Raw genomic sequence first — 24,832 nt, forward strand, 5'->3', positions numbered from 1 at the left:
AAAAAAGGGGAACTATTTATATAAATAGTAAAATTTAATCTTCTTTTATAGAAGCCGATAAAAGTCTATTAGTATTTATCAGTGACAAAAATTGATAGAAGTCTATCACTAATAGACGTTGATAGAAGTCTATCTATGACTATTAGTATTTTTTTTTTTTTTTTTTTACTAATTTTGCAATTAATTTGACATTTTTTTGAATTCGTGAAATTTTCTAAAAAATAAAATCGATAAAGGAGAACATGAAATAATTAGGAACAACTACTGTTATTTTATTGAATATCGAAGTAATTGATTCACTTTACAAAGAAATATAGTAATGAGTTTATATACAAATAAAGATAACACAAAAAGAAAGTGGGCACAATTTAAGGCTTAATTGAATCTAATTGACAACTCATAAACATAAATAATGCTAATACCCTTCTTCAAATTTAAGGTGGTAGAGTGAAGATAACTTGATCAGTTTATGTGAAACAACTAAGTAAAGCGATCAGATGATAAAATTTAATTTTGTGAAATTACGAATACATAGATGAGCATGGCATCGTAGATTGGTTAAAAACAAAGATTAGATACTGTTAATAATGACGAAATTTGAAATATGAAATTGGCAACTAGACTAAAAGAAAACCCTAAACTCGACGAGTTTCTATGTAATTTTATTAAATATTAAGTAATTGATTCACTTTAAAACAAAAAATCCAATAATGAGTTTATATACAAATAAATACAACACAAAAAGAAAAAGTTGGCACTACCTAATTGAATCTAATTAGCAACTTATGAACATAATTTACGTTAACAACGGTCATTTAAATATCTATAATAGTGTGATCATATTGTCCAAGTTGGAAATAAGTTCTCGTAATTTTATTTTTTGTTTTACCAATTTTTTTTATTCATGAATATATTGTCTCACACTTATATATCCATTTTTTTTATCAACATCAATCTCATTTCAACATAAATAATATTTTTTAAAAAAAAGAAAATTAAATATCTAAAGATACTTGAAATAAATTATCTATAAAGTAATAACCACAATGCAATGCAACCAACATGGAAAGCCACGTGTTAAGTTCTCAAACATAAGTTTGAAGGAGGCCCCTACGTAGTTATGGCCTCACCCATTTTTGAATGAACGCTTTGAAATTGGATTGGATTGAACTCAATGGGCCATTGTTTTGAATGTGGAAGAAAAAAAAAAATGTTGATGTTATGAATAAAATTCAATAATCCCAACTTGATGTGTTTTTTTGTAGTCATCTAAGTAGCCATTAGCCTTATAGACAAAGAGATAAATGTGGCATTTTCCCAATTACATCTTTCCATCATTTTGTCTTTGATCTTTTGGCACAATCTACTTGGAATGTTGCTTTATCATTTTAAATTCCATAGGGTTAAATGTTTCTTAAAGGCTAAGATACCGCCGTCGTCCTAAATAAGTATTCTTATTAGTTTAAGTCTCGTTTGATAACTATTTTGTTTTTTGTTTTTGTTTTTTTTTTTGAAAATTTAGCATATTTTCTCTTCATTTCTTACAATGATCTGCATCTTTCTTGAGTATAATGATTGAATTCTTAGTCAAATTCAAAAAACAAAAATAAGTTTTGAAAATTAGCTACGTTTTTTTAGTTTTTAAAATTTGGCTTGATTTTTTAAACCATTGGTAAGAAGTAGATAAGAAATGAAGAAATTTGGAGGTGGAAGTAGTGTTTATAGGTTTAATTTAAAAAAAAAAAAAAAAACCAAATGGTTACAAAACATGACTAAATTATTAATCATAAGATACCAAAAACACTTTTTTAAGATTTTAAATAGCTTTGATTTTTGAATTTTTCTTACTAATATTATCTTTATCTAGCTACTTTTTGAAAATGTTACACATCCTTGTGCATATGTATGAAAATATCTATGTCATATGTGTGTTTGTGTCCTATACATGATTTTATTATAATGTTAAAGAGTAAAAGATATGGCGAAATATCTAGTCTTACAAAGATGACTCTAAGTGTTCAAAGAGAAGTGAGTTATTTGGCTAAGGATGGAGGCCGACCTACAGGATCGACTTTAACTAGATCAACTCTCATAAGATAGATCAATAAGCACCATGAAGGCCAATCTATAGAGTCGATAATGGAAGTCTAAATAGTACATGAAGGCCGACCCCAAGGGTTGACCATTATAGATAAGACATGCTTAACTGTTTGAACACAACTTCTTAATTTAGGTTCATTAATTCATAACCTTTAAGTAAAATCGCTACTACAGTCAAAATTAAAATTAATTAACCAAATGACAGTTACAAAATCATTTTTTTTTTTTTTATATATAATCATAAAGGACTCGAGACAATTGAGGTACGCTATGACAACACTCTGAGTTCGTCATTTTTCTCACGGCTCTAAATTATTATTGATTTGATTATCGAAGTGTTGGTGACCACACACCATCTTGGTGCAAGGTTTTTTAAGATTGTGCAGAGCGATTATTTGATTCATCCCAAATATAAAAAGTTTACTATTGACATCAAATTTTGACATGAACGCATATAATTACGAAAGAATTATAGCATCTTAAAAATATATGTTTCTTTAATAAAGATATTCTATTAAAGTTGCTAGTGTAATATAACGAGAGATAAATATAAATTAAAACATGATATACATGACCTAATTTTAGGTAATGATTTAACTAGAAATTTGTCTGTCCTTTGATTAAAAAGATGAACGATTTACTTTATTTCCGACTTTGGTTGAAAGCCGTATGGTAAAAAAGAGAGAGAAAAAGTTGCAAATAATTTTAGCCACAAGTGCAAATAGCTACCAGACTCTTGCATTCTAATAGTAATTAGAGAAACACATAATTAGAAAATATTATAAGATTTCAAACTTGAAGGTTAAAGGACAATCCATTTATCAAATAAGTTCATGAAAAAGTGTCCATTAATTTCAAAATTTTCAGTTTTAACCAAATTGATCTATGTAAAATGTCTTTTTATCTCTTTCCTTAAAATGTCAGAAACAAAATTTGATAACTTGAGTAGATTTGATTGGTTTCATGAGCCACTACCGCAACCTAATAACTATTACATACAAGTGAAGAAAGTTAGTGTAATTTCAATTTTTGTTCTATGAGTGAAATTGACCTATAGTAGACCAATTTTGAGTTGAAAGTATTCAATAAACAAACTTAAAAGTTTGGAGATGTATAAGTTACTTCGAAAAGTTAGAAATTTTTTTTATTAAATATAAACTTTAATGGTTTAGAAAATAACTAGTATTTTAGCCATAATATGGAAGAAGTTTCAATCTAACCTATAGTTCATATGTAAACTGTCAAACCTTTGTTACGAAACAAACCAAACTATTTTATGTCTAAAATCAAGGGATTATGAAGAGATTGGGACGTGGATATTTTGTATTTAGGAGAGAAATATTAGAATTATTAACTTCACTCATTATTTGATTTGATAAATTATCGTTGTGAGTTTCAAGATATATTGACATACATTTCACATCATATTAATTTTTTATACTATTAATTCTAAGATTAAACAACATTACTTTTGGTTTAAAAACGACTTAAAAAGATGATAAGAAATTGAATTAAATGACATTGTTTAATCAAGACAAGACAACACATGTACCTACCAACCAACTTGGCGACAATCCTCACAACCTGGAGTTGACGAGACTTATAAAAAAGTGTCATTTTCATTTTGTCGCTAAATAATTGGTTATCTCACTTAGAGGAAAGGCAGCTGCCATTTCCATCTCCTCTATGGACCATGCATGGCCATGACAACAAACAAACGACATGTCGAAACTAATATATATATATATATATATATATATATTCAAATTCATATATTTGTGGTGCAATGAATTAGACGTTCAAGACCAAGACGTGGATTAATTAAGACACACACGATAATATAATTTTATAGCTTTGGAGTTGGTGAAATGATATGTTCGCCATGTTGAGGTTTAGGTCACGTTGTAATACTTTAGTAAAATTCTACAGACATCAAAGTTTTATATCTTGTGTTGATATGCCATTCTAGAGGAGGATGAGTAACTATAACCCAAATGAGGTAAATTATTAAATTGGAGTTTGAAGTGAATTCATGTCGCTAGTTCAAAACACCGCAGAACCTCGTACATTTAATGTGATGTTCGACCACATAGACTTTGAAGCTTAATTTAGTATTATGTTTAAATTTTGGTCCCGATACAAGCTTGAGTTTAGATTGCATAGACCTTAAGCCCTTGAGGTATTTTAATCGCGTCTCTCCCTTTAAGAAGATGACGTCTTTTCCTTTCATAGGGAGTAAGTGTTGAAACCTTTTTATTGTGTATAATAGTCTGTACTTAATCAACACTAGGTTTTTTGTCGATGATGTTTTTGCTACATTCAGACAAGTTGGCTGGTCATGCTCACAATAGGATGGTTTTGTACCTCGACATTGCTAGGCCTTCGCTTCGCTATAATTCAGACAGGAGCGTAGCCACATGTCCTCCAATAGCTGAACCACGTGGCAAACCTTCATTTTATCGTTAACATATTTATTACAAGAATGTTAATGTTTGATAGAATTTTAAGATCTTATTTAACTAAAGGACAATGAGGTTGCACCTAATTTAATACTCTTTTTTTTTACATAGTAAAAACAAAATTAAAAAATCATTTCAAAAAATAAAAATAAAATTAAAAATTGCCATTTTTTTTAGCTTAGGGCTAGACAAAAGATGAGTCCAATTATACCCAAGTTTTCTTTTTCCCTCTTAATTAGAAAGGAAAAGCAAGTGTACCCTCTATTTTCAAGGCAGGTATCAAAGTTGAGAGAGATCGAAAAAGAAATAAATTACATTTAAAAGAGCCTCCCGGTTTAGGCACCTAATTTGACTATTTTGTAATTTTTCCCACTCACCAAGGTCAGTTATTAATTATACGTCAAATATTTTACCTGCAAAGCAATTCAATTTTTGTTTATCATTTTTTATAAATGTTGCCAAAATTGTGTGAAATTTTTTAAAACAATCAAGTTTTCATGTTTACATTTGTAGTTTTCAAAACATAAATGAAAGTATTGTTCACTTTTTGCTTCTAAAATGCATGAAAAATATCTAAGAATAAGTACAACATAATTTTTTTTTATATTTAATTTTAAATACTTATTTCCATGTAGAATTTTTACCAAAAAAAAAAAAAAAAAAAGAGAAAAAAGAGATTGTTTCCAAACGTTGTCGTTATTATTATTATTGAAAAAGAAATATATATTAGACATAATTCTATTTTTCTTTATTAAAAAAGAGAGAACAAGAAACAAAAAAAGATTTTCAAAAGGGTTGTTTTTAAATAGAGAAAAATAAATCAAAATATTTATAAAATATAGCAAAATATTAGAATTATAAATGATAGACGGCGATAGACACTGATAGACTTCTATCAGTATCTATTATTGATAGACACTGATATAGTTCTAAAATTTTGCTATATCTTGTAAATATTTTCAACAGTTTTACCATTGAAATAATTTCCCTTTTCAAAAATAGAAAAGTAAGAGAAACTATGTACATAAAAATTAAAATAACAAAATTTATTCTTCTTTGATAGAGGCAGTGTCTATAGTATTTTTTTTTTTTTTTTTACTATTAAGTAAATAGTTTAACATTTTTTCTATTTATAAAAATTTTCCAAAATAAAAAGTAAAAATGTTACCAAACAATCCTTAAATAATTTAAAAATTTGCATGCAAGACACACAACACATGCCACCATAAGAGTTGGTTCCCATCTCCTGCACTCTTTCCCTTGGAAGAGCATAGAACTTTTTGTGAACTTTTTTTCCTTTTAAAAAATTGATCATTTAAATAATCCATTACCTATTTTCCTGAAATTATTTTTTCTCACAATTTTAACTATGCCAGATAAAATTTAGATTAACAACTCTTATTAAAGAGTTCAAACCAACTACAGAAATTAACATAATAGTTGGCAAAAACTAACTACAGCAATTAACATAATGGTTGGCGACTATTCTACTTCAAAATACGAGGAGAATTTTTAGAGAGCAAGTCAATCGATCAGATATATTTATTATCTTCTTTGAAGGTAAAGGTTGAATCTAAACCTCCCTTCGCTGTTAAAAAAAGAAAAAAGAAGTTCGATGTGTACCATTATATTACCTTCCTTGATCGTAAAAGTTCAAATCTCACCTCCAATTTTTGAACTATTAAAAAAAAGAAATGTACCGTGAGTACCATTAGCAATACAATGCCATGCGTGACATGACATCCCACCTTTCAACACCCAGATTTGAAAAATACCTCATTTATTTCAACACCAAGAGTTTGCAGCACCAACTTTGAATAAATCAGTCGGCTGCCAAAAATTGAGAATCTAAGCTTATAATTTTTACTAATAATGCAGGGTATTAGCCGTGGATTCCATCTATCAATTTATTCAGTCTTCAATTCAGATGTGGATAACTTCATATATATATGTTTTTTTCCTTTCAAATGTTGTGTATAATTATGTACTACAGATTATTAGAATTTAAAACTAAACAAAATTGTTTCTCACCTACTTGGGGAGCTTGGTGGCTGATCTATCGCTCTGAAAATCCAATCATCCGATCAATCAATTGATTGATTTGTCAAATGAAAAGCCATCTCGTCCCTGAATTCCCTCTGTGATAGAGATATCGATTGCACAATAAGTCAACAATTCATCATATCAAAATGCAACGAGTCGTAGTCTAAGAGGCAAAAGAAATTCTTACCCACTCTATGGATCATACTCCTTTTTATAGCAAGCCAATCAAAGATGAGTCCCTTGAGAATAGTGCACTGATGCTACAGTCTCTTTAGGTTTAAGCAAATGGATTATCGTTCAAAAAATGACTTATAGCCTTACAGAAGTCATCAGTGGGGCAAGAGTTTTACATTGCATTTTGTCGAACTGACGTCCTTTGAAGTAGATCAGTGTTTTCCTTGATCTACTTGAAGGTCGAGTACGGACGCCTGCTAACGGTGAGGTACAAGTACAATATATTATCCGTAACAGTTTTTAGTAGAGACCATGGAATCTACAAACCAACTTCTAATCTAAAAGAGCCTCACTTACAAACTGAATTTTTATTGCTTCGAAGCAACAAGCATTTATATATCACAATAAGATAATACATGAAAAGTTCTATACTGTACTCCGCTAGTGCTACTGGTGCCAGCCAGCAAGAAGTAGAGAATTAAAGCAGAGAGATAATTGGGAATACCTAGCGTCATACAGAATTCTTATTTCCTTTAATTTAAGACAAGGTGGACCTAGAATGTTGAAATTATGGTACACGGCACTCCTGTATATTCCATATTTCTTTGGCATACTGGGCAATTGTTCGGTCACTGCTGAATTTTCCACTCCCAGCTGTGCTCAATATCGACATCTTCAGCCACAATTGTCGGTCCCTGCAGAAACACAAATGTTGTTAGGAAAATCTTGTTTTTTACTTTGATGGTTTAATATCGATCTTTAATCAACAAGCAGCAGTAAAACAAACCCAAAAGCCATTAACTCGACTTTGATTGTTGGAAGGCATGCTTTCAATGAATCTTACAACTTCGTTGAAGTTTACAAAGACTCAAAATATGGAGGCTTAGTCAATTATTAATTATATTGGACATGATGACTAACCATCAATCTAGTTGAAGCTGAATGTATCATATTATATAATAAGAATACCCACGTTATCTTCTATGGAGAAAGAAATAGTGCCTAACTAGCTATCAAAGAACAAATCTCTCCCTACTCGCACTCACTCAAGCTATTTATTTAACCCACCAAAAATTTGATAAGTAGCAATCCAATCCAGCAGTAGGACCACCTGAGAAAACATAATCATCTAGAAAAAAATTCCATGATTGAGAAACAACCATTTTCCCTTATGCTTACAAGAATGGTTAATCTGTAAAACTAAAATATCTAAGTTATAAATAATTAATAATCTTGCATACTGCAGCATCAGATAATTTAGCATTAGCAGCATCAGTGAATCTAAACCACCAGTCAGTTTCTTACTTGTAAGCTTCATCTACTCTTGCCTGTGCATCCATGTAGGTTGAAAAGTCATGACCAACAAGAAAGTAATCACCACGGCCATAGCCTGAGTTTCCCTCAAGGGAATCCAAGAGAGGGCCATAGTCATAGTTTCCAAATGCACCACTCCTAATCAACTGTTTGGCCTCTTCAAATCGAGGATCTGGCTTAAACTGCATAGTAAAATGAAAAAAGAATTTGAGTATAAATGATAGGAATCTTCAACTTTTAAGGACCAGTAACTTGGATTTGGAAATACAATGGATTTAAGGTCCACATCCTAGTTCCTATGGTAGTAAACCCGCTGTCCACTTTCATCAAGGTCTTCCTCATTCAAACATAAAGTCTTTATAGGCAAAGTATGAAGACCATTACGAGTAGAGCATCAATGCCGTACAAGTTTTAAGTTATAATTTGAAGAGTGTCCAATTTATCCTTTTAAAAAGAAATCTTTCATCAATCACAGTAATATTTGCATCTTGAAGCATAAAAATTTATATATAATATTTTATATAAAGAAATCAAGTAGAATTCATGAAAAAATCCTGTTTTTATTTTAAAGACTTGAGCATTTGCTCGACTTTATTTCAATACTGGAAATTTTATCCTAAAACAATTATGGGTTACTTACAATATTTACTTTTTTAAAGAAAAACTGGGAATTCAAGTACTTAAAAATTCACATGATATAATTGGTAGGGACAGTTGCAAATATAGCAATAAAGCTCAGTTTATTTGTAGATATAGCACAATGCAAACGAATTTGCAGATATAGCAAAATTTAAATTCTGCTTTCAAAGTCTATCTGTGATATTCTATATTGCTAGTAGAGGTCTATCAACAATAGACCATATCGCTGGTAGGTGTTAATATGAGTACTACCAGCAAAGTGAAGCACGAGACTATTGCATCGTGATTTTGACAGTTAAATAGCATATTACCTGCACCAATTTTCAGAAAGAAGACAAAAGAAAATATTGAATGTGTAAAAGTGGAAGGCACACACCTGTCCACGTTCTCTCTCTTTCCGGAGCCTTGGGACATCGTCTGCTGTTGCACCAAATAGGAAAAAGTTCTCCTCTCCAATTTCCTCTCTGATTTCAACGTTAGCCCCATCCAATGTTCCTATTATGAGGCAGCCATTGAGCGCAAACTTCATGTTGCTAGTACCACTCGCTTCCATGCCAGCAGTGCTGATATGCTGTGATAACTCACTTCCTGGGACAAGCTTCTCTGCCACAGACACATTGTAATTTGGGACAAATACAACCTGAAAATATTGCCGTAACAGCTGAGTTAAACAGAAGCAAATGCTTCAAGGAATCCTTATCGCTAATGCTAAGGGTGGGTAATCAATCATTTAGACATAGTTTTATAAATAATTCTCTCTTTTTTTCATCCCTTGTCCGTGTTTCTGAGAGGTGTTATATCTGATAACATTGCTCATTTATGGATTTCAATTCTCAAGAAATATTACCATATATGTGAACGAATTTATAGAAATTAATAACAAGTATAATAACAATAATCAGCAAGAGAAATCACATATTTAGAACAAATAAATCTAAAATCACAAAGCAAAGAGAACATGACAATAAGCATTCTAAATCCAGGGAAAAGTTTAGAATAACAAATTATACTGAAGTCCTTGATACCTTTCTAACTTTATAACATATACCCTCATTTTAAAATTTCTAAGAAAAATGAATGCAACAATTATAGCACCAAGTGAACACTCATTACTTCAAAAAAAAAAAAAAAAAAAAAAAAGGAACAAAGTGAACATTCAAGTCACTAGAAAACTAACTTACCTTCAAGTAACTATTGACCTCAGGATCAGTGTTGACAACTGCACCAACATCATTTACCAGCTTGACTATTCGCTTAGCATTTGTATATGTAGCAAATGCTTTTCCTCCAATCATAATAGTCCGTGGGGTAGTTTTCTTCCGGTCTTCAGGACTCATTTCCTGACAACAGGTCCCATAAAATGACTAAATATTATTTCTCGAGTGTTACAAAAATAAAGTAACAATCTGAAACAGAAGCAGTTCTTGCTCATACTGGGTCTACATCTTCAAAAGTTAATCAAAGTCCACTTAATTAAACATTACATTCCACTGCTCATGAAAATGGTAACAGCATATGAAGTAGGCAGAACACAACCTAAAAATATATATAAAATGAGCAAATTTAAAAGAACAGCAATGATTTCCTGGCTGTGTTGCAGATAGACTTGAATAAATGATCAAAATCTGAGATATGCTGACAGATGATATTAAATGCTCGTTGTTGTTAAATCACCGATTGACCCAAAAGCTTAAACTGATGGGTAGTATCAACACTTTAACACTCTTCTCACTTGTGGGCTTAAAAATTTATAGAAAATCCAACAATTGGATGTCAATATTAATTGGGGAGAAAATAACATTATAGAGATTTGAACACATGACCTTCTGCTCTGATACCATGTTAAATCGTCGATTGACCCAAAAGCATAAGTTGATGGGGTAAGATAAATTTAATTATATCAACAGAAACAATTATTTTCACCCCACAACTCATGCATCACTTATTTATTTAGTGTAAGAACCAGAAAGAAAATTTGACTATATAGTGGGACGAAACCAAGGTATAATTTTATACCTTTAACTTCTTGTATCGGTAAATTGCACCCAAGATATTCAGCAGTTGCCTTTTATATTCATGTATGCGCTTAACTTGTATGTCAAATAAAGTATTTGGGTCAATGCTAATGCCAGTCACTTGCTCTATATACTGTGCCAACCGCACCTTGCTCGCCATCTTGGCAGATGCCCATTCAGCTTGAAGATCTGCATTGTCTGCAATCTTTTAGACAGATCATAGAGAGAATGAAATTAGAATCTAGATAACCAAGAGAGAAATTTTGAATGGTATCCAATAAAATATCTAGCAGTCAAGGCGTACTTTTCGGAGACCTGCAAGCAGGTCAAGGTTGGTCACCCAGTCTTCTGTTTTCAACCATTTGGTTATTATGTTACTTAGGTCAGGGTTGCAAAATCGGAGCCATCGACGTGGAGTGATGCCATTCGTCTTGTTTTGAAATTTTGTTGGCCATATTGTCACATAATCTGCAAATAACTCAGCCTTTAATATATCAGTGTGCAACTGAGCAACACCATTTACCTACAATAACAATAGGCAAAACCCACGTCACAGAAATAGCGATAAGGTACCACACATTTGAATAATATATAATAGGATTTAGGAAGACGAAGAAGAAGCAAAACCAAGATGAAAAATCTGACAAGGATATCCACACTACGATCATAACTATCATGTTAAATCAAGACAAAGTTCTAAAAGGAAGAATATGAGATCCTCTTTACAAGATTTAACTACAACTCTAAAATCAGATAGGTAAATTCTGAAAAAAAAAATGAGGTCCTCACTCTAAGGGCAACCATGCTTGAATAGAAGAAGAATAAAATACATAAAATACCCTATTTTAAAATAAGATTTCTTACCGAATGTGCAGATACAACACACAAGTTAGCCATCCGAACCACTGGCTTCTGAGGATTATTATCCAAGATGCGTAAACTGTCTATCTTATGCTCAAGATTATTTTGAGCAGCATGGATCATCGCCACAAACTGTAAGGTTTTTCCAAGCTCCATAAGAAATTATCTTAGTAGATCAAATTACATTACAATAGTGTCGAAAGTAGAAAATCAACTTTCATTTTAAGGTGACGTTTGTACCCTCTTGTCAATTTCTTCAATAATTTCCATATGGCGCGGAAGAAGCTTCCACATCACGTGTTGCGACCATTTCTCAAGTGCTTCAGGAAGGACAGTGTGGTTGGTATAAGCAATGGTCCTGATTCAATTGTCAACATAGTCCCAATTTAGCTTCTAATTCCAAAACATAATAACGCAAAGATCTCAATTTCATGGAATGTCTGAATATATATATACACATATACAGTTCTTACACCTTGTAGTTATATCCCATGCTTCATCCCATCCAAGACCTTCATCATCCATCAGTAATCGCATCAGTTCAGGAATTGCAAGGGTTGGATGAGTATCATTTAATTGCACTGCAACTCTGCTTGGAAACTCAGCCCACTCCCATGAATCTTTCCCTTGCTTTCTCTCCTTAAATCTTGAAATTATATCCTGTAATTGATTTGACCATCCTTGTCAGAAGAGGAAGAAAAAACCAAAGAGCAGGTAGCAAGCAGATGCACATAACCATTGAAAACATTGAGATATAATTTCTGAATCTCAAACAATTAGTAGCAAAAAGCACCTAGGTCTGCAGGAACTTTCAGCCTAACAAACCTAATAACTGTATAACCAAATCAAAACTTCCATTGTCAGATTATAGGATTTAGAACTATAAGATTCAAACATTTGTTGTCACTACATAATACAACTAATACAGCAGCCTTGATCTTCTAATGGCATAAACTTACACTATATTCTTACCCCTTGTAAGTAGAGGTGTTTGTGGGTTGGGTTAGGTTGGGTTGAAGGACTTTTTAGACCCAACCCAATTATTTGGGTTGTAAATTTCTTCAACCCAAATAACCTTTATTAAAAAATGAACCCAACCCAACCCAACCATGAAACATTTGGGTTGAGTTGATTTGGGTTACTCGGGTCATTTATTGAAATTTTTATTCTAAAAAGAAGTTAAATGTCAAAATGTAAAAATTTGATTTAATTATTTTCATATATTGAATTAAGAATAAAACTCAATTTCAATTTATTTAATGAAAAATTTCTTTCCAAAGTGTTAAAAAAAACTATTTTTAGGAATTGTTGGAGAATAAATTATCTAAAAAATAATGAAATTATATAAAACTAAAATAAGTATATGTATATATAATTGTATCAAAAGTAAACAAATTATACATTTTAAAGTTAATATATAATAAATTCGGATTGGTCCGGGTTGGTTTGGGTTATTTTAGGTGACCTATGAACCAACCCAACCCATAAATTTTTTATTTATTTGAACCCAACCTAACCCAAATGAGTTGATAACCCAACTCCAATCGCACGGGTTGGGTTGGGTTGGTTTGATTGATTTTTTCGGGTTATCGGATGTTTTGAACACCACTGCTTGTAAGTTCACCAACTGCAGTACCATTTGCTAAAATTCGCACAATCAAAACCCACTACCCATCCATTCGGGATTAGTTCTGTATTTTATGATTATTATTCTTTCAATAACTTTAACTAATCTGTGTTAGTTAACTTTAACCAATTACAATCATAAACATGTCTAACTTGGCATTAATTTTGAGAAGCATTTCAAGTGCTGCTTTTAAGTATGGTTGTTTGAACAGCTGTTTTGTTTATAGAAAATCCATACTTCAGTTATGTTAAAATACTAAATATAAGAAATGATGTTTTTGATAGTTGCATGATATAGTTGTCAACGTGAGCTTAGTTCACTTGGTTAGGTACCATAATCTCAATCAAAAAGTTAGAGGTCCAAATCTCCACCCCAATATGAACCCCCAATATTGTTGAACTCAAAGAAGTTAGTTGCATGATATAGCTACCAAATGCTCAAATCACTATAAATCTTTTTCTTTCCTATAGCATAATTGTAACTTACACAAACAAAATGCAATATGATTTTTTTTCATGTTAAAATTATTTAAAGAAGCATCTACAAACATAATTTTCCGAACCATCGTGAGATTCTTACTATGCTTCAATGTTGAAGTAGGGATATTCCAGGACAACACAAGACTAAAAATTACCATTGCGAAAAATAAGAAAACAAAAAATAGTCTCCCAACCTGAAGTGACGCGCTGCAAAGAAAAAACTGTTGTTTTAGTCGCAAGAGTTTTCCATTCTCAGTAGCATCTCCAGGATATAGAACGGCACATATCTGCAAATGTAACAACCCGTTGATGCAAGCCAATGTCATGAACAGCCTTTCAAGTAGGATAAGTGATAATAAACCTGTTGAGCTCTAGAATGAAGCTGTGCAGCAGCTTCATACTGTCCATCATTGAATTGGAAAAGGTCAAAATCATCAGCACGTGCTTTTGCTTCCCACAAGCGAAGACTAATAGTATTCTTGGTTTTGTATCCTGGAATTGGTACATCATAGGCTAAAGCTTGTAGAACCTCTCCTCCAATCCATCTTCGGCTGTTATGTACGCAATGCACAACTTTCACTAAGCCAAGAGTTATGCCCAAAGCAGTGAAGTTAACTCTTAAAGTAAGATGATTAGTTATGGCATACATTATGACCCTCAATCATTTTTAACTATAATGTCTTCTCAAAATGGACTAGTTGAGGCAATTAATTCAGTCAACACAGAGAACTTACGATCCATCAGGCTTGACCTCCACATGACCAAAGAATCTGACAGGGAAGACAACATCATGTCTGACAACTTCCCAAGGACTAAACTTCTGCATGATTTCCACAAATACAAGTGTCAAAAGATGTCTGAAGTAGAAATATATTAATTAAAAGTTTTCTCAAATGGGAACTTAACCTCAAGCCAATCCTCAGCTATTTCCTCCTGGTCATCCTTTGTGATCCGCTGCTTGAAAAGTCCATATCTGTACCTCAAACCATAACCCCATGCAGGCAAGTTTAATGTTGCCATAGAATCCAGAAAACATGAAGCAAGCCTTCCAAGTCCACCATTTCCAAGGGCAGCATCTTTCTCCTATGAAAAGTCATTCAAAATATCAACATTGTGCATGTTAAAAGATCAGATATAAATACAGGTTACTTAACTAAACTCAAATCTAAAAATGCGAGAAAATAGATCAACAAAATCATACACTAGCTATATACCAGCAGGATGATGAAAAGCATACAAAAATAAAATAAAATGCAATTAGAAGTATTTATATATTCATGTGCTCATCGATTCCTGGAAAAGCTGAAGCGGACATTGAATTATAAGATAATATAAATTTATTTATATTCAGGATATAGACCGACAGTCATGCATGAAATTTTCGATGTCCTAAATGAGCTATTGGTAAAAGATATATGGTCTGAGTGCAATATATTGATGGTTAAAAGGATTAGATGTATAGCATTCACTACTACTTTTCAACTAATGATCGTTTTTATTCCAAGGAAAGCATGCATAGAATTCAGTGGAAGAAAACAAAAGGAAAAACACAAAACCTCTCTTACGTGTTGCAGAAATCAGGTTTCAAATGACAAGAAAATTTTAAATAACCTGCTCAACCAGTTCCTCAAGGTCATGTCCTAATTTATTCAAAGCATCAGCATACGCATCCTGAGTATTCAAGTTTCCAATTGCATTGGTCAAAGCTCGGCCCTGAAGATACTCCATCGATAGGTAGTAGGTTTGTTTGGGATCAGCTTTGTGATAATGCAAGTATGTCTCATTCCATTGCTGCAGAGTGAAGGATGAGAAGAGCACCATTAGTTCAGCCACCTCCGGTCTAAGTTAGTACAGATTCATATTTAGACTAAATGAAAAGTTCAATGACTCATCATAATATACTCAAATCAAATATAGGAGACCAGTCAACTCAAATTAGCTACACACCTTGTCATCTCTTATGAATTATAGACAAGCCTCTTACATGAAACACTTATCAAACTGAAATCTGATGACTAATTGTATCTCCTATCTGTAATCTTGATAACATATGTTAAATGTGATTGTAAACATTTCAGGTCACGCAATAAATATCTACCGGATGCTAGAACCAAATAATGACTCTTGAAGCGCATCAGAACATCAGAAAGCATTAAAGTTCATGAGCACAGTTCAACTGGTAGGCGCTCTTGAATAATTTCAAATACCTAACTATTTGAAAAATAGTAACACTACAATACCATAATACAGAACCAAAAGAGAATTCTTAATTCGGAGAGTCAACAAAAACAGATATATATCATCGCATAAAGGAGAATTAGACCAAGACACAGGTCTTCGAACACAAGGAAGTTAAAGAGTCGGAAATCGCACTTGTATAAGCCGATCGCGAACACTCTCAGCAGTTGCATAATACGCTTGCTCTGGCTCGAACTTGAAGAGAGAAAAATGAGGACTGTAAGCAGCATGATAATTAATGTTAGACGCAATCTCATCCGGTTCTTCCGCTAAGGGATGCGGAACCGCAGGAATTTTCGCGGAACCAGTGGAAACCACAGCTCCATTAGCATTCGCAGTCGACATATTCAGAATCCACAACGAAATCAACCTGAAACAAAACAATAACCAACAATGTAGAAGAGAAAGCCAAAACCACCGAGAATCAAACTAGTAAGCCCTAATTAAAACGTAAAAATCAACAGCAAACAACAAGAATCTCCACAACTTACTGCTTCAACGGCTTTTCCTTCAAAATTTCCGAACCGATTTCCACAGAAAACGAGAATCAGCTCCAGTAATTAAAAAAACGCAAGTGGTGGAAGATATTTTGAAGACTGTAATGAAAGTGAAGGGGAAAAGGATTGAAATGCAAAACAAAGTTGAAAAAGGTGATGAGGACAAAGAAAAAGGAAGACGTATTTGGAGTTTTGCCGATAAAATATCAGAGAAGTGGGAGGAAGAAGATGATTGGAAGAGGAAAGTGTAGTAATGGAGGTGACTGAACCATACGTGATTACGTGAGGATCACATGGAAATGAATGGATCCAAGATAAATGGGAGAAATCGGCGGGCAAGAATCCCCGACTTTGGAATTTGGAGATTAGATTTTTTTGGTAATTTCATTTATTTTTGTATAGAAAAAGAAAAGCGCTCCCCGGCCACACTCACGGGATGAAGCTGAAAACTGAAAAGTACTTTGACGGTTGAGGAAGAAAAACCAAAACCGGTCACTTCGCGGGGTTGGGGCTCTTCGGTGCTAGTCTCGGCAAAATTTCATAAAATGACCATAGAACCAAATTTATTTATGACCCACCTTTTTGCTAATTTTGAAAACTCTTCACACCGCCTCATTCGTCTTCTTTATTCAACGATTTCTTCAGGGATCAATTCAATATGTATTTAATGCAATATCAACATTCCACCTGAGCATTTATTTCCAACTAATATTCTATCAATAACATTGAATAACATTGATATTAAGAATAAAAGGTCATTAGTTATTCAATTTTTGTCAAACTCCCCATGAAATTCTCTTATTGTTCTTTCAAAGTTTTCCAACATCCATATTGTCGATCGCTTTCATATTTGTTCATTTCATTGTCTCTTTGGCCATAGAGCAAGATCGTTCGTTAGATCCAAAAACAGAGAGAACATAAGTGATTTCTATAGTATTTATTGTCTAATATCGCTTTCATAATAAGTGTCACTTAGTATTAAATGAATGATCATATGTAATATATAGACGATCATTCATTACAATATAAAGGCTCATTTAGTATTATATAAACGGACGTCTATATAATATATAAACGACGATTGTTTATATAATATTAAATGATCGTTTAGTGATATATACACGATTGCGTATACAATACTAAGCTTACACTTATTAATAGTTGGTCGATTGCTTATCAATTATTGAGCGATTTCTCAAAATTTTATGGGATATTGCTTAAAATTTGCTAATTTGATTGCAGATCAGTGAAGCTATAATAATAGCACACCAAACACAGACTATTATATCACAGACTATAGTAACCTGCACTCCAAACACAGATTATTATAACACAGACTAAAATAATTTGCACCTCAAACACAGACTATTATAACACACAAATTATTATAACCCACAAACTATAATAAACACTGACTATTATAACCCACTCAGCGCTCCAAACGCCCCCTAAACCTCTATTATTAATGGCGTTATATAATGAGACTAATCATTTTGTGGTCCGATTTTATACAAACTTTTGTATATGATACCCTCGCTCATATGTCTCCATGTGAATTATCAATATCATATCATTTGTAGCACTTTACAGCACTTGTAATATCTACAAAGCAGGTCGTATCTATAGTGTCACCAAGATAAGGTACCTAACCTTATCCATCCTAACCTTATTCATCTATTACAGACTGTTTAGGTTATCATTTAAACATGATCCACTTATATGTCTCTACATACATGTTTAAATTCAATAAAATAACTTATAATCTTTGTTTATTAGATTGAGTGTATGCTTATAAAATAATATTTATTTTATTAATAACAATTTTGTTTATACAGAGTTTACAAACTACGAGAATACAATAGTGGTTTAGGATACCAATCCCAATAGTTCCGACTCTGTGGCACAATGCTCAATTATAGGCTGATCTACATGAGGTTCATCTGGAGGGTATTCGTACTCCCCAACATGCTGGTCGAATCCATCGTGCCCCCAAAATGACTCATGAGTATCGAGGGAGTGTTCATGCCCCTTAACCTCCTCAATGCTTCTTTCTTCAACATTATGAATCGCATCAAGTCCTTCCAGCCGGTCCTTCTTACACCTTATCTCCTCTGTGCTCAGTACAAGTCTTGTCACAACAATAGTTTGTACATAAACAAATGAGCAAGTCAGAATGTATAAAACTATAATAGATGCCAAGAATTACAAAGTGATCGGTTACTTACTTTTTTTTTGCTGAAAAATATTCTTGCTTAATGATTTATAAGATGGAGCACGAGAACAAGTCCATCTAAGAATTCTAGGAATTGCAGCCTTGCTGACTTTGGTGGCTATGAATTTACTTGATATTGAAATTTCATAAGCCCAAACCTACAATATGGAAGCTTTGCTACGCATATATATGATGCGTTGTGAAAATGATAAAATAATGGTATGAAATTACGGTGATGAATTAAGTGTTGCACATGCAAGTTTTCCTAGTAAAACCCAAGTATAAATCTTACTAGGTTTCCTGGTAAGTCCAGAGTCGAACACAGGGACTACTAAGATACTATGCGTTAGCAAAATTTTGATTCCTTTACGGTGGCAAAAACAAATAAGTTTGGTTGGTGTATTGTTTTAAGTATAAATTCTATTTGGTGGAATTGAGTATTAAGTTGATGACAACGAAAGTTACAATGAGTATGCAGGGAACGGGCTGAGAAGGGATTTAGCTAACACTTCCTAAGATTGCGTTCAAGTTATGCGATCATGCTACACACACACAACAACATGTCATCTCTCAATGCAAATGCCATAGTTCCTATTTCTAGGACGCATGCGATGTATACGATAGTGTCAATAGGACTTATGTCTAAGTCTCTATTCTTGTCTATGCGATGATGAATGTTACATACATACACAAGGTGACCACATACTATCATGTCCTATTTCTAGGGTGCATGCGATGCATAATAGCAAACAAAACTTATCTCTAAGTTTTTTATCTCTTGCTTATGCGTTTCTAATCTGACTTTCTCAAGCCTAGATTCTAACCTGACTCTCTCAAGTCTAGGTTCTTTCTTTAGACCATTCTCTCAAGTATCTCTAAAGGGTGACTGACGCATACATAAGACAAGATGATTGCATAAAGTGAAGATCTTAGGTCATGCTAGCTAAGTACTTCTCAACCCATTCGGAAATTTAGCTACTCATGCAAAATGTGAAGAGACCGAACAGATGTTGAGATGTAAATTCCATTTTATAAATAAAGTCAGAATACAAAACGACAATGGAAAATAGGGATAAGAAGCCTAGTAGCAATGTCTTGCTTCTCGAGGCTTTTATACTATCTTTTACTCTACTCTGCTCAGAAGAATGTCTTGCTTTCGCAAGTGTCGGCCCTCTCTCCTTTTTCAGCACTTCCCAGCAGTCTTTCGAGCTAACCAAGAATGATCTCTTGGCGTCTTCTTCTCTTCGCTCGCCTCTGCCTCTAAGTATATAAACAACTACAGACTACAAATAACTAATTGTATATTCTATTTTCTATGTATATGTCGAGATGTGTAAAATTCGAACTCAGAACTATTTTCGAACTTCCCCCAACTCGTTTAACAGTGGTGGTCTTCGGTATTTATAGAGCTTCAGGGTGAAGAGCTTTTTTTTTTAATGATTGCAATGATGGGAGGTCATTAAATCTTCTATCTGATGCACGATTAATGGTCATCGAAAAGTTGAATGTACTTGCTACAGTGTATTGTTAATGACTTGTCAACTAAATTCGGATTTGACCATCATCAGCTTTCCGTCCCATCATGATTTATTATACTTTCATCTTGATGCGCCGTCTTTATGCAACCACCTTCTTGAGCAAATTTTCGTGAGCGCATACGATCACATGACTTTGCGGTCGCAATCTTCCAATGCGCTCAGGTGCCGAATTCCTTGGATCACAATTTACTTTATGCCAACACATTTTCCTGCACAAATAAGTAAATTAGCTGCTTTTATGCGATGGGCGCATGCGATCACAATATTCTTAGTTTAATGCTTCTGGACATGATTTTGTATATTTTTATTGTCGCATACCCACATTGTTTTACATCTTTGCGCTACAATATTGTGCATTTCTGCCCGTTATCAATATAACACACAGATTCAATGTAGATTAAAGTAAAGTGGAAACGAAAGTACATACCTGGAATGCAAATGCAAATTCCTTTATACAATAATATGAGGCATGATAAGCATTATCTACTTTCTTTATCTCATGTGCCTCCTTCTTCCCATGCACGATAGTCTTCATACTATTCAATGTACGTTTAACAAAGGTGAACGATCAGTCATAATGTCTAAAGACTTCAAGGTCATCGACAATCTCAAATGTCTTCACATCGAATTGGGCTTTCTTGTCTTTACCAATCATCACCATTTTGATGAATAATGCCAATGCAACCTTGATAGCATCTTCATCGTTTGTAAAAGTGAACTTCTCGAACTATCTTTATCATTTGGGTCCTTCGGTCCAAGAATGAGTTGTCGCAGCCTCTCAATGCTTGTTTCTCTTTCTACTATTTCCTTGGTCAGCCACAACCCAGTTATCAAATTAAAATCGTTTTGGAAGAATGTTACCTTCTTCCCTATTATGTTGAATGATGTAACATTTGGGTTTGCATCCGTTATCTCCTTTAATAGAAAATGGTGGAAAAGTTGCCCATTAAATATAAGATCTACGTCCAATAGTGGACCAAAAGTCGTTTTCCTATATATTCTCATCTGCTCTTCTGTCAACTTATTCTTAATCACTGACACAGTTTTGTGGACTTGGCAAGAAATTGTAGATGGAAAATATTTCTCAGCAAGGATGACCATCTTAGCAATTTGTAACAAATGTATAAATTATAAAACTAAACGATCGCGTAACAAAAACTAAATGATCACGTAACAAAAACTAAATGATAGTATAATAAAAAAACAAAACGATCACCTACAAAAACAAAACGATCGCATAACAAAAAACTAAACGATCACGTAACAAAAAACTAAACGATCGCCTAATAAAGAATTAAACGATCGCGTAACCAAAAACTAAACGATCATATAACAAAAACTAAACGATCGCCCATCTTTATCTAACGATCGTTTAGAAAATACTAAATGCTCTCCTAACTTTAATTCAACGATCAATTATACACAAATACACAATTATTTAACAAAAGTTAGGAAAATGTTTAACAAAAGGTAGGTGCAAGTGTGCAAACCCTAAATGCTCGTGAAAGCTCAAATATCAGCATGCATTCAAGGAGAAAAGTCATCTACCTTTCAGATCACAATGACTGTGAAAAATTTGTAGAAATGACTGGTGAGAAGGTGGTCAAACACTCAGATGAAGATGGGAAACGATAAGAGAAAATGGGAGAAACCTGAGAGAAAAACTGCACAATGAGAGAGGTAAGCGAAAAGAATATGGACGATCCTTGGTGAAATATTCGTAAAAGTGTTTGAAGAGTTTTTAAAATTTGGGGTAAATTTGGTATTTCACATGGGCAAAAGGTCAGTCATAAATAAATTTTTAGGAGGAGGTCATTCGTAGAAAAGTTTTTCTTGTTTTTTTGTCATTTTGTGAAATTTTCCCTAGTCCAACGACCTTTTTTTTTCCTTTTCTTTTTTCCCTTAATAAATTAAAGAAAAAAAATTAAATTTACAGAGATAATAACACAAAAGGTCTTAATAAAGGTTTTATATTTCATTTTTGTCCAGTTTTCCTATTATTTTAAAAAATGTCTAGTTGGCTTATTAATTAAAAAAAAATTAGGAAATTTTTGTATGGGGAATGTCAAATGACCCATATTAAAAAAATGTCGAATGACCTTTGTTGACGTTAAATTTGGGGAAATCATCAAAATATACTCGTGCGCACACGGAAAAGCATCTCGCTCTCTCTTGGTCTCTCTCGCTCTCTCGCTCTCTCTCCCTCTATATCTCTTACTCTCTCCCCCCTTTTTATATCTTTCGCTCTCTCCCCCTCTCTTTCCATATCTGTCGCTCTCTCTCCCTCTCTCTATATCTCTCGCTCTCTCTCATTTTCTCTTTATATCTCTCGCTCTCTCTCATTTTCTCTTTATATCTCTCGCTCTCTCCCGATCTCTCTATCTCGCTTTCTTTAGTTTTATCAACTTTGGTTTTACTGAAGTTGGTCAGAGAAGAAGTCGCGAGCATCATCCGCGGAGAAGAAGAACAGTGACGCATTGCAGGTTGGATTTTCAATACCACCAAGAAGAAAGAAAATTAACAAAATAAAGAATAAAAGATTTTCGTCGAGTTCGTCTGCCGTTGAAGAAGAAGATGAATGAAAGAGAAAAAAGAAAAGAAAAAAGGCCAAAGGTCATGCCAGAAGAAGGAAAAAGGAAAATAGAGAAATAAAGCTGAAGGAAATTCATAACTTCACTCATTTATGACATCGGCAGAAGGTCATTTGACATTTTTCTAAAAATTTGGGTCATTTGCCATTTTGGGCTCAATTTTTGGATCATTCATACAAATATTCCAAAAATTAGGGTCTAATTATCTTTTTGTCCTCAACCTATAATCTATTTTAACCTTTTTTTTCCCCCGAAACCCCCACTCATTCTCTCTTTATCCCTCTTTTCTTTATCTCTCATTCTCTCCACCTCCGCAACAACCCATTGACGACCACATCGGTGACCACACTGGACAACAAACAACAGACTCGAAGCAAACAACCGATAATGGTAGACTCGGAGTGGACAAATGAAGGACTCTGAGCAGACAACAAACGGAAGACAACGAACGATAACAACAAACAACTGAATCATGTTCCTTTTGAACGGACATACAACTCTAAGTAGGTTTGTTTTTTAGATTTCTGTTCTTCGCAATCGAGTACCTTCTCTTCATGGTTTCGTTTATGATGGCAACGGTTGTATGGTTTCATGAAGAAGAAAAAGAAATGAAGATGGGGGAGGGTTCTTGTGCATGCTAACCTAGAAGCTTTTTTCCTTTTTTATATATATTGTGATATATGTAATTTTTTTTCTCTTTTTTTCTTTTTTGTAGCTTTTGTAGGAAATCTGATATACACTATGATATATATATTCGTTTATTTGATGTAAATGAGGTTTTTTTTATGTAGACTTCATGTATTATGATATATACAAATTTTGATTGTTGGGATTTCTTATTAAAATGGTATATACTGTGGATTTATGTCAAACATTGAGCCGATCTCTACTTTATAAATCGTAGTATATTTCGTATATTAGTTAGAATATTTTCAAATACTTAAGAAAGTGTTCTAAGATATATTTAAAATAATAATAAACCTGTCAGAAAAACCAATAGTTGATACATGAAACTAACATAAGTAGAAAATAAAATTTCCATAAATGCATTTTCTCTCTCCAATTAACTAAAGGAATAAAATCTCAACAAATAAATACACTTTGTCTCTCCAATTAAACAAAATGAATAAAATCTCAACAAATAATGCATTTTCTCTCTCAAACGTTTTGAGCATTTATGAAAATAAGTTTTGAATAGAGATCCATTATTATAGTCATCAAATAAATTTAGTATTATTTAATCAATAAAAAAATATAAATACTTTTATATTAAACATAATTAATGAATTTAAATTAATTACTAAAAATAATTAAGTTATTATAAATTAATTAGAATATTGATTATCATCATAATAAAAATTTACATTAAATAGCTAAGATAACATAAAATATTAATTGCAAAAGTATTAGTTGAAATTTATTAAGTCTAATTAATATATTTATATTTAATAATTAATTAAAATGAATAATAATGAATACTTGATATTAATTAATTACACTATATTTTTTATTGGTCATCTCTCATGCATAAAAATCTCACACTTTTTAAGGTATTAAAAAACCCATGTCAAATGGTTGTTGAAGCTCCTAACTAGATAATATTAACTAAAATTATGTGAAACAAACAAAGATTTCAAATGTTTGTCCGAAATCCCATAAGAAAACTTGTGAAACAAACAAGCCCTAAATTTAATTTAAAAGTTTGAATCACTTAAACTCCCAATAATTATATCAATTGAAATTCTAAACTTTTTGTAAATAATCAATTATATCATTCATTACATTGTGTTTGAGAAAATCATGCATAAAATTTATAAGTGTATCAATCAAACCTTTAAATTTTTGTAAATGAATCGAATTAGAATTTTAATTGGGATTTCTTTTGAAAATTGTTCATGTATTTATTTTGATTATCTAATTTGTAAAACTAAAATTTGAGGAAGTCTACACACACTTGAGAATTAATGCATTGTTGATTCCCAAAAGTAATCGTAACAAAGTGCTTAAATTGATTAGCTTTTGAAAAAAACATTATAACTTTCACA

At 32.6% G+C, this 24,832-nt stretch overlaps 1 protein-coding gene across 1 annotated transcript; it reads right to left on the reverse strand.

The window, feature by feature from the left end:
- Positions 1–7,129: 7,129 nt before the first annotated feature.
- Positions 7,130–16,965, reverse strand: LOC120088276 (alpha-glucan phosphorylase, H isozyme). The gene is made up of 16 exons (XM_039045461.1): positions 16,441–16,965; positions 16,085–16,319; positions 15,323–15,502; positions 14,618–14,794; positions 14,446–14,531; positions 14,073–14,262; positions 13,906–13,998; positions 12,081–12,265; positions 11,846–11,963; positions 11,609–11,737; positions 11,049–11,267; positions 10,746–10,949; positions 9,911–10,069; positions 9,106–9,369; positions 8,082–8,272; positions 7,130–7,471 (listed from the first exon to the last, which is right to left on the reverse strand). The coding sequence occupies exons 2-16, from the start codon at positions 16,292–16,294 to the stop codon at positions 7,345–7,347; spliced, it is 2,532 nt and encodes an 843-aa protein (XP_038901389.1). The 5' UTR covers positions 16,295–16,319; positions 16,441–16,965; the 3' UTR covers positions 7,130–7,344.
- Positions 16,966–24,832: the final 7,867 nt, after the last annotated feature.

This window comes from Benincasa hispida, chromosome 10 (assembly GCF_009727055.1).
Source record: "Benincasa hispida cultivar B227 chromosome 10, ASM972705v1, whole genome shotgun sequence".
Lineage (NCBI taxonomy): Eukaryota > Viridiplantae > Streptophyta > Magnoliopsida > Cucurbitales > Cucurbitaceae > Benincasa > Benincasa hispida.

What these genes read in the sequence shown, in the direction of transcription:
- LOC120088276 (XM_039045461.1), bottom strand. Translation starts at nt 16,294, where the DNA reads ATGTCGACTGCGAATGCTAATGGAGCTGTGGTTTCCACTGGTTCCGCG. An exon ending in GTGTTGTATCTGCACATTCG is followed by an intron (nt 11,268 to 11,608) that starts GTAAGAAATCTT and finishes TTGTTATTGTAG; the next exon opens with GTAAATGGTGTTGCTCAGTT. An exon ending in AGAGTAGATGAAGCTTACAA is followed by an intron (nt 7,472 to 8,081) that starts GTAAGAAACTGA and finishes GTGTTTCTGCAG; the next exon opens with GGACCGACAATTGTGGCTGA.